General features: G+C 41.4%; 1 protein-coding gene across 1 annotated transcript in view; it reads left to right on the plus strand.

Annotated features, from left to right (window-relative positions):
- MRPS5 (mitochondrial ribosomal protein S5) overlaps positions 1-7,576 on the plus strand; it is an 89,471-nt gene extending 81,895 nt beyond the window's left edge. The window contains exons 9-11 of the mRNA XM_030195916.1: positions 2,605-2,667; positions 4,947-5,083; positions 7,056-7,576. Coding sequence (XP_030051776.1) covers positions 2,605-2,667; positions 4,947-5,083; positions 7,056-7,283 — 428 coding nt within the window. The 3' untranslated portion in view covers positions 7,284-7,576. The remainder of the gene's footprint in view (positions 1-2,604; positions 2,668-4,946; positions 5,084-7,055) is intronic.
- Positions 7,577-11,099: the final 3,523 nt, after the last annotated feature.

The following is an 11,099-nucleotide window of genomic DNA, read 5'->3' on the forward strand; positions in this document are numbered from 1 at the left end:
AAGGTCCTAGATCCTTTATTCTGCTGTTTTAAATAACTTCTCCATCTCTCAGAATCATGTCTCAAAACTGATTCTATAAGGAGACACCTTAGTGCAATTGGAGCTTTATGGTCATCATGTAGAAGGTAAACCATCTCTGTTTATAACCTTTTGTTGATTTGATTTATTCAGGGCTGGCTTCTGTTGAAGCCTTCCACAGTGTCATGGAACCTCAGTGTTGTACTTATCCAGCTGATGAAAGCTCCTTTTGAGCCATTTGACACCTTCCAGCTGAAGTTCCTGACCTTTTATTTTTGGTGATAGCTTCAGCGTATAGAGTTGGTGAGCTTCAGGCTCTAGTAATGACCTACCTTACATTAAGTTTTTCAGCAATGCAGTAGTTCTGGTTACCCATCCAGAGTTCTTTCCCAAGCTACTGTAGCATTGGAATTCCATTTTAACCAATCAGTAGTTCTACCAACATTTTTTTCCAGACCTCATGCCCACAAAGGTGAAAGCGCACTTCACACTTCATATTGTAAGAGCACTTTGACCTTCTATCTGGAGCAGACTAAAACCCACATAAAGTTCACCCAGAATTTTGTTTCTTTAGATCCTAACAAAATAGGTGCTGCCTTCGTCAAACACACACTTTCTAGTTGGCTACCAGATGGCGTTTCCTTCACTTATGGGCCAGACAGCTTAACCCTAGAGGGTCATGTCACAGCTCACCTTACATTACTGACTAGAACAAAACAGTAGATTTGGCTACACAATCTTACAGAATTCTTTCAAGTTCCAGGCTGCCCCACCCCCACTCCCCTTTTTCAAAAAAAGGCTTTTTGCTGCCAAAAATAGTTTTGAAATCTAATAGTTGCAGCTCTCTAGATTATATTTCCTTCCCCCCCCCCCCCCCCCCCCCCCCACCACCACCACCACCACTGTTGAAGGCAGCCTGTAGCTAGGGAGTCTAATTTTTGAAAATTCTACAATCCTGCTTGTCCTCAGAAAATAAACAGTTATTTACCTGTTACAGATGTTCTCTAAAAACAGCAGGATAGAAATCTTCACAAAACCGCCCACATTTCCAAGGAGTTGTAGTCTAATAAAGCTTTGAATGGACTAACATGGTCCCGTGTGACAGTGGCAGGTGGGAACAGGCATTCATGTACAATTGAGCACTCTGGTGAAAAGTTCTAGTACAGAATCTGTCAGATGATGTCACTCATCTGTGAGGATTTCTATCCATTTGGTGTTTTACTCAATTTATACGGGTTCACTTAACTAACACACTGATTCTGAATTCTTACTCTTTTGGGGCTCAGAAACTTCTTTTTAATACTGTTCTGTCTCCTACATTGGCTTCAGAACCCTTACCAGCAGTCAGCAGTAAAAAGAATTTAAACAGAATGGTGCATGACCCAGGGATTCGATATTACGTTCACCAGCCTTTCCACTTCTATGCCAACTACCTCTGTGCAAATGGAAATCATTGGAATCTTTTGTCGACACTGCCATAGTGCTAGTTATTTTTTTCCAAAGTCATTTAATTTTTAAGGGAGCGTTCTCCTACAGTTTCTCATAAGGTTGTTTTCAGGACCATACCCCAAAGAAAGCCTACATCACTCCACTTTCCACGTTATTCATCTTCCCCCCCAATTGAGTCAGACTTTGCATCGGAACACTCTTGGGTGACTGACTTTCATTCTAAGGGTCTGAGAAATTTAAATAAAATGTATATAACAGGTATCACTGGATATTAACTTTCAAAACTGAAATTGCCCTTCCACAATATATCCACGAGTTCCTGTCTGTTGTAAGGCAAAAATCAACCTCAGCCTTGATGTTTCTAGAGGTGTCATTTTGAAGCATTTGGAAGAACCTTTTAGCTACAAGTTGCCATTCTGTTTCTTCTGCATAATGAACACTGCTCACTATAGAAAACAAAAATTCAATTATACCATTTGTAGTTCTCACTTTAGGTTTCATTCCTAGGTTTTTGTAATTGTTTTTATCATATCTTTTATTTCTTATGCCTTTACATGTTTTTCAAACTAAAAATGTTCAGCTAGCAGTCAGCATTTGAACTAAATACTAGCGCCCGGGGAGTTTTTGTACCCTGTACCCTGATATTTAATGCCAATATCTGGATACTAGGCAGTGCTGAATATCTGGATATAGTGGTAAATGCCACCACTGTCTAGATAGTGGAGATATTCACTTGATTAACAGAGAGCTAACTAGTTAAAGTCAGCACAGCAAAAAAAGCTATCCACATAACCTTCAACTCAGTGCCCAGACCACTGTGGTATTATCGGGATAGTGCTTAGGTCATCTGTCAGGATATTCAACGGCACTATACAGATAGTCATTGAATATCTGGGCACAGTTCCACTGACAGCATTTTTACAGCTAAATGCTGCAAAACCATCGGTCCTGTCCTCTCTTGAGTCTGTTTTTCAACACATCCTTGGATGATTTGCCCAAGTAATTAACCAGTTACCTGGGTATATTAACCTGGTCAGAAATTGTGCTCCTCTCATTGGCTAAAAGTACCTGTGCTGTAAAACATGTGTAGTTTTAGCCATACTGCATTGCACTAAGCAAATGTTTCTTTTCTTCTAGTTTATCATGATATTTCAACTACTTTTAAAAGAACTACCATCAGGATGAAGAAACAAAGCAGAGGTAATTAGAAAAATTAAGTTGTCATGGATGAATTAAGCATCAACTGAATATTTATTTTTAGTGCTACAATATGTGATGCTTTCTAAATGTAATCATTATGAAGTATCTATATGTATATTTCAGGAGCAATTCTATAACTGGGTGCCTCCATTTAGGCCCTTCAAGACAGTGATGGTTGTAATATACCAAGGTTCTGTTATAAAATATCAGTGTACAACACCATTGCCATGTCTAACATGTAGGCACCCACCGTTATACCAGCCATATAGAGCTGGTGTAAGTGCAGCTGGTGTCGTGATAATGTTATGAATAGAACAGGAGGCCGCCTTAACCCTAGTCCCTGAAGAAAGAATATTGAAACCCGCGGCGTCGGGCGTGTTCAGGGGAAGGCGAATAATCAGACATTTATTTTTGGATACAAGGAAATTATGGACACCGCATAAAAGTAATGCGGATACAGCACAAAGTCAGATACGTGTTTAGTAAATATTTTAACATGAATTACTTTTATACATCAATGATTTTGCTGAATACTGGGGCAAGGTATATTCTTACTCTTTTTTTTTTCTTTTTTAAGAATTTTCTTTTAGGTATCCATGTACATATAGATTTTCATTCTTGGTCTTCTCCCTTATAATTTTGGATTAAATTGATGTATAGTTTAAGTGAATCTTTTCACTAGATTGCTAATTTTCCTTATTTTTGTTTCTGAATTTCTGTTAAAAGGTTTGGTCCTTGATGTTAATATATGAAATCCAAATTTAAAAAAGAGAAAGGTCAGACAGCAGAGCCACCAGAACTTCTCTAAGTTCATTCAGTACCCTCAGATATATGCCACCTGGCCCCACCGCTTTGTCCACTTTTAATTTAACTACCTCCTCATGAACACATTCCTCTGAAAATCGTTTAGGGTCTTCCACACTTCTATTACTATTTGTTTGCCTTCTGCTGTCCTACTCCCAGCCCTTCATCTGTGAACACAGAACAGAAATATTTGGTCTTGCGTGTTAACTGGGCAGTAAGTGGCCAGCGTTCGTAAACTGCCGATTACCGCCAGGTAAGCGCCATGCGATAGAAAATATTTTCTACCATGTGTTTTGGGTGTGTGTCAAAATGGAATTACCACCCAGTGCACGCGGTAGCCGGGCAGTTGTTCCAATTTGGCACGTGTTAGACGCATATAGGCGCCTACACGCCTTAGTAAAAGGGCCCCTTAGTGTTTTTGAAGTCTAGAACTTCCACTTTTGAATGAACCCTTTCCACACCATCTGGTGATCACTGGATGGCCAGGTAACCACCTACTGTAACATCAGAAATACTCTCCCCATTCGTAAGCACTAAATCCAGTATGGTACCATCCCACGTGGGCTCCATTACCAACTACTGGAACAGTTCTCCCTGTGGAGAATCCAGGATCTCTGTAGTAGACCTGCAAAAGAGACACCTCAATCAACATCTGGCATATTAAAAATCACCCATTGGTAGTACTTACTACTACTGCTTATCATTTCTATAGCGCTACTAGACGTATGTATCACTGCATACTAAATATGTAAGAGATAGTCCCTGCTCAACAGAGCTCACAATCTAATCAAGACAGATAAGCAGGACAAATAAGGTATAAAGGAATTACTTAAAGTGGGAATGATAAAACCAGATCTGGGAGTTACATATTCAGTTGAAGCCATATGGCCCATCATCCTTAATATTATTATTGATACAGATTGTTTGGACTCCATTCTTAAGGATATTAATGTGGGTTGTGCATTGTACTGTTCTGCCATATTTATATCAAGGTTACGTTGTTCCTAAATATTGATAGGTAGAGCAGTCCAATTAATTGAAAGAAAAAAAAAGTTGTTCTTTAGGGCTTGAATAAATCTATGCTCCAGATCACCATGGTCTCTAGATATTTTACCCTATGCAGATTTTTATAGAAGCATCTCCACATGTAAATAACAGCATTTACGTGTGGAGATGCTTCTAAAACAGGGTTGGGCAACCATGATTCTCGAGGGCCACAACCTGATCAGGTTTTCAAGATTTCAACAATGAATATGTATGTTGTCTTTCAGTCTTTTCTTATGGAATACATCTGTGGTTACTGAGGTGCTTTTAATCATCCAGTGTCAACTCTAAATATGATCATTATTTTCTCATTCGGTATTGTATGGCTGTATTTTTAATGGTGATCAACTACTATAGTTTGAACTAATTCCGTGCTTAAAGGATCCTTCTCTCTACAATGTGATTTATTAATACCATCATTATTTTTTTAGGTTATGGTCTTCATTGCCACCGGGCTATTATTACCATCTGCAAATTAATTGGGATTAGAGACATGTATGCCAAGGTTTCTGGGTCTACAAATTTGCTTAACATCACTAGAGCTCTTTTTCAGGGATTAACAAAGCAGGTATTGTAACCCTTTATATTCTTGATGCGCGGACTATGGATGCTAATTTTTTTTTTTTTTTAGCAGGATGCATATGTCTATTTTATAAAAGCAACATACACCTATCTGCCTTTATAAAATAAGCTCCAGAACCAGTGGACTCGAATTACCTCTGCTAGGGGCCATCCTTCCATATAAGGAGAAATAATCCCTGACAGTGGTATTGTGAGATTACCACTAGGGGGCAGACACACCATTTTGGATGCTAACGTTAACCTTGGCAGCGGCACAGGAGGACTGCAGACCCCTGGGTAGTTCCTGAAAGTGTCGGGGGGGGGGGAGAGCATAGGGCTCTAGGGAAGGCAGGGTTCTTCTGTCATGGGGGGATCACTACTACTACTACTTAGCATTTCTATAGCGCTGCCAGGGTTACGTAGCGCTGTACAAGTTTAACATGGGGAAGGACAGTCCCTGCTCACGAGAGCTTACAATCTAAAGGTTACAAACTATGTAGTCAGTGTAGGTATCATGAATGGGGAAGGTGGTTAGGCGCCAAAAGCAAGGGAGAAGAGATGGGCTTTGAGTAAGGACTTGAAAATGGGCAGGGAGGGCGCCTGGCGTATGGGCTCGGGAAGTCTGTTCCAGGCATATGGTGATGCGAGGCAGAAGGGGTGGAGTCTGGAGTTAGCGGTGGTGGAGAAGGGTACAGATAGGAGTGGTTTGTCCTGAGAGCGGAGGTTACGGGTGGGAACATACGGGGAGAGGAGAGTAGAGAGGTAATGGGGGGCTGCAGATTGAGTGCTTTTGGGAGGGTTAGTGAGAGAGAGGATTCCAACCTTGGAGTGGATCGGGAGGAGGGAGAGATTAAGTGGACAAGGAAGTGTGCCACCACAGTACTTGATTTCTTAACAGCCACCCTGTCGGATTGGTGATAGTGCTCCTGAACTTACCACCTTCTCATGAGGTGGCTGTAACTGCAGCCATGCTATCGGCACTTGTGACAGCTAGCACATGATAATGACCTGTTCACTAGCTGTCACAGCAGGTCACTCCTCTGCTCCGCCTTGCTCTAGTCACACCAACACATTGCCCACTGCCACATTAAGCAGCCAACCCAGCATTTTTACCATGCTGGCTGTTTTTAACATGCATTAGACATTAGCATAGGTCTGTGCTAACATTTAACGCCTGATAAAATCTGCACTAGCTGCTTATCTCAACTTATTAAAAGGGTTCCTTAATTATTAATGATATAGAATGCATCATTCAAATTATTCTTGTGTAAGTAGATAAAATTGATCTATTATACAGGTGCAACCTGTAGTGCCTCTCTAAGGGTTCCTTTTACAAAGGCGTGCTAGTGGTTTTAGGGTGCACTAATCATTAGCGCTCGCTAACCACTAGCGACACGCATAGAAATATATGGACAACTCTAACGTTTATCACATTCTTAAAACGGTAGTGTGCCTTTGTAAAAGAATCCTTAAGCTATTAAGATGAAGCATTAAGTCAAATCAGAGGTAAGAGAGTTGTTAGCAGTTTAAAATAGCCTCAATGATGTTACGTTAACACATAATCATACATTAGCATTCAAATCTGCTCGTAGGTGAGGATAAAAAGGACCATATTCTGGAATAATCTGAGAATATTTCTTTACAATGTAAGTTGTGGAGACGATAGTATTAGATTTCAAAAAGGCATTAGACAAGCACTGAAGGTCTCTGGGGAGATTGGATTGTAGAGATGGAGCTATTGGTTTGGATTGGCAGACTGGATAGGCCAATATGTTTAGTCAATTTGAGAATGAACAGAATTGAAAGAATAACACAAAACCCATCAATAATGCTAGTGATGTTCTAACAAAATGCTTATTTAGCATAATTGAAACTGCTGTGACTTTTTGGAAGAACTGATTGTTTCTTGGTTTCTTGTAAGTTTTTTCTTAACAGCATCAGTACAGAAACCTTACTCCAGGCTTTTGTTGTTCACATAGGAAACCCATCAAACGTTAGCAGACAGGAAAGGACTTCATGTAATAGAATTTCGAGAAGAGTATGGTATTTTGCCCCTGGTTATTGCTTCACCTCAGGGAGCAGCAGTGAGGAAAGATCCAGAACCTGAAGACGAAGTTCCTGACACCAAACTGGAATGGGATGACGTGAAGGCTGCTCAAGGAATGAAACGTTCTGTGTGGGCAAATGTTAAAAGGACAATATGGTAATGCCCGATATTAGTCATTTACAGTTCATCAGATGTCAATCTATACAGTTCCGCCAGATTGTATTTGCTATAAACAAATAAAAAGAGGGCTGTGGAAAAGCAAAAGACCACAACTGGAAGTATTCAGTTTTTGTAGATGTGAATAAAGGAAATTGTGTAGAATCAATGTACAAAGTGGTGTTAATTTCAGATTAATTCCATTGTATGTTCCATGTTTTATAATGGCAAATACAGATTGTTTTCTTGTATTTTTTTCTGGCTATTTCACTTGATTAAAATAATGCATTTCATTTAGATGTTCCTGTCTGTAATACAATCCAGCGATCATTAATTCACACTCAAAGGAAAATCTGTTCATGAAAATCTAAGTAAAAAGATTTGTAAGGCTGAAAACAAAATATGTATTTAAAGGAAAAAAAAACATTTTCATTTGGGGAAAATAAAGAATCTTAAACATTTAGGGCCTTGTTTATGCGGCTTAGTAAACAGGGCCCTTAATTTGTTATTACAGTGTATCAAAAAAAGAGAAAGTGGTGTAAATTATTGTCTTTTGAAGAATGAGATAGTAATTAACTTGGCAGACTGGATGGGCCATACTGGTCTTTATCTGCCGTCATTTACTATGTTGCTATATTACACACTGCTCCTTTATTCAGAGTGCATACTTTTAATTCACAAAAGATAAACAAGTAAATAAAAGTTTAAGCTAAATCATAGTATTGATACTTATTACAGTCTTTAAGAATTGAGACAATAGAAGACAATCTCATAGTTCATTAGAACAGCACTTTGGACGACTCTGTTTACCCAGCAAAAGAAAGCACCAACAGCCTTCAGAAAATGGGATAAGAATCCTTTAATCACACAACTTAGAAGACAATGACCTGACACGAGCTGTGTTTTGGCGCACAGCGCCTGGCAGGGTTCTCGAAGGTGTAAGGACCGTGAACAGTGGCAAAACTTGCTCCTCCGCATGGTTATCAAAATGAAGACTATCTCCCTCAGTGTTAGAGTTTGTGTTGTGCTTTATACCCGCTCTTTGTTGTTTCTGTAATGTGTGTGCACCGAATATATATGATCATAGTGGAGGAGTGGCCTAGTCGTTAGAGCACTGGTCTTGCAATCCAGAGGTGGCTGGTTCAAATCCCACTGCTGCTCCTTGTGATCTTGGGCAAGTCACTGAACTCTCCATTGCCTCAGGTACAAACTTAGATTGTGAGCCCTCCTGGGACAGAGAAATACCCAGTGTACCTGAATGTAACTCATCTTGAGCTACTACTAAAAAAGGTATGAGCAAAATCTAAATAAATAAATAGCTGCTTCTCCAAATTTGTGTCTGTCATAGGGTACTGGTAGTAGGTGGTGGCTTAGATAATCATAAATCTGGATGATGAGCAAGCTGTCATCTCTTTGCACTTGCAGCTGTTGTCCTCATTACATGGAGACTCTGTAGGGGTTTCTCAGCTTTGCTTCCACTGGGTCTTTCTACAGACGGGATGAAAAATTAAAATTGCTCACCAGAAGAATATAGCACCATCTGAAGCTGGATAGAAAGAAGGCCCTGTGAAGATCTGCTGGGTAGCTCAAGCCTCATATTGACGTGCATGCATGTAAATGCAACTATGCATGGCACTTAGGCACTCGTGACACAGTGGAACTTCGCAGGGCCTTCTTTCTATCCACCTCCAGACGTTGCCATATCCTTCTGGTGAGTAATTTTAATTTTTCAACTAGCTGTGGGAAAAGGCGACAAGGGTGTGATGTGTTGCTACTGGGTAGGCCTGTTCCCACCCTGGCCCACCCATATGTACACCATTGTGTGCCAGCCCCAGATAATTGGATATCTGGATAATCGGTGTTTGGATAATTGACGTTGTACTGTAATTTCAAATCCCTCTATAGATTGTAAGCCATCAGTGGTGGTTTGAGGAGACCATATAGAGAAAGGAATGTGTGGAGGGCAGGGGCATAGCCAGACAACAGATTTTTGGTGGGCCTAGGCAAGAAGTGGGTGGGCACCAAATGCTCTCCCCCACCACCACCAAAAGACATCTCAGCTGGCAGGAAAATGCTTCTTTCCACCTTGGCAGTCTGCAGCAGGCATGCACTGAAAACTGAACATGCGCAGGTGTCAGTATCATGGAGAGTAGCATTTTCATTACCATCAGGGGGAAGTCTTCAGCTGGTAGAGCTTGGGATCTCCACCAGCTACTGCTAAACGTGTGCTACTGTTGGGTAGGCCTGAGCCCTAAGTGGATGGGCCCAGGCCCACCTGTGGCTACGCCACTGGAGGATATTGTACTCTCTGAGTCAGAATTCACCTTTTATTCTCATGTTCATAATGTATATGCGCACTTTAGTAAAAGGACCCCTACGTGCGATATTCAGCACTTAATCACCTATGAGGCACCACAAAGATAGGATTGACTTTTATGCGGTCACCCTGGCCAGTTAAGTGCTGAATATCGGCACTTAACCAGCCAGTTATCAACTCTGCCCCTGGAATGTCCCCCAAATAGCCAGTTCTCAGTTCTGCATTAACTGGTTATTTTCAGTGGCACTAACCGATTAAGCGCCGCTGGAAATTAGCAGTTAGTCCCAAACAGGCGGTTTAACTGGCCAGGAGTCATTTCTGGCCAGTTGAATTGCTTTGAATGTCAACCTGATAACAAGAACTGCAAGAAGATCTCTATGCAGACACTACACGTTAGCAGAATACCATATCTTGGTCAACATGGAAAACACAGACCCTCAGCAAATATGAAACAAGGAATTCCAGATCAGTAATAGCGATAGAAAGGCAAACAACTGTAAACCTCAAGAAGTCAGACTTGCCTGCACAGCAATACTAGAGAAATAGAAACGGAAATGTAAGATGCCAGAGATGCACATTTCCCAAAGCTGACATGTTCTAATTAATACATTCAAAATAAAATACTTTTTTCAACCTTTGTAGTCTGAGCATTTTATTTTTCCATTCACTTTGGTCCAAGTGTCTCTTATTCTTTTCTCTGTTCTTCCTGTCTTTCCAGGGTATGCTGTACATTTGACATTTCTTCTCTCTCCATGTCCATTCTCTATCTGTGTCCATATCCTCTCCAACATCTTCTCTGTCACTGTTCCTATCCTCCCCATATGTTCAGGATCTGACCTCTTAGTGTCTCTATCATCAACTTATATTCAGCAAATCCCCTTTCTGTCCCTATCCCACCTCTTTTCCATCATTGCCCCTCTGTATCCCTGTACCTATGCTTACTCCATGCCCAACATTTCTTCTATGTGCCCTGACCTTCTCTTTCTCTTCCCTTCATCCTGCACCCCCCCTCCCCAACCATCACCACCACCACCACCCTGGGTCCACCATTTCTCCCTTTCTGTCCTGCTCCCCTTTCATGGTCCAGCATATCTCTCGCTCCCTCCAGAGGTCCAATGACTTTCCTCCTCTTTTCTACCCCTCCTTCCATGCGGTCTCTGTCTCTTCCCTCCTGTACTCCCACCCCAGGTCCAGCATCTCTCACCCTCTCTTCCCCTTCTCCAATCTGTACTATCTCTCTCTCCCCCCCCCCCCCCTCTTGTCCTCCCCTCCTGGCAGGTCTAACATATCTCCATCTCCCTCATCAGCACATTCCAGCATACTTCCACTTTCCTCTTCCCCCCCCCCCCCCCGAATCAGCACATCTCCATCTCCCTAACCTCCCCCCAGGTCCAGAACATCTCTCTCTCTCTCCTCCCCCAGTCTAATATTTTACATTCCCACTCACCCACTGCTTGACAATTCCAGTATCTCTCCCTTTCCTTAATCGCACAAATGGGTCCA

Source organism: Microcaecilia unicolor, chromosome 3, assembly GCF_901765095.1.
Source record: "Microcaecilia unicolor chromosome 3, aMicUni1.1, whole genome shotgun sequence".
NCBI classification, from domain to species: Eukaryota; Metazoa; Chordata; class Amphibia; order Gymnophiona; family Siphonopidae; genus Microcaecilia; species Microcaecilia unicolor.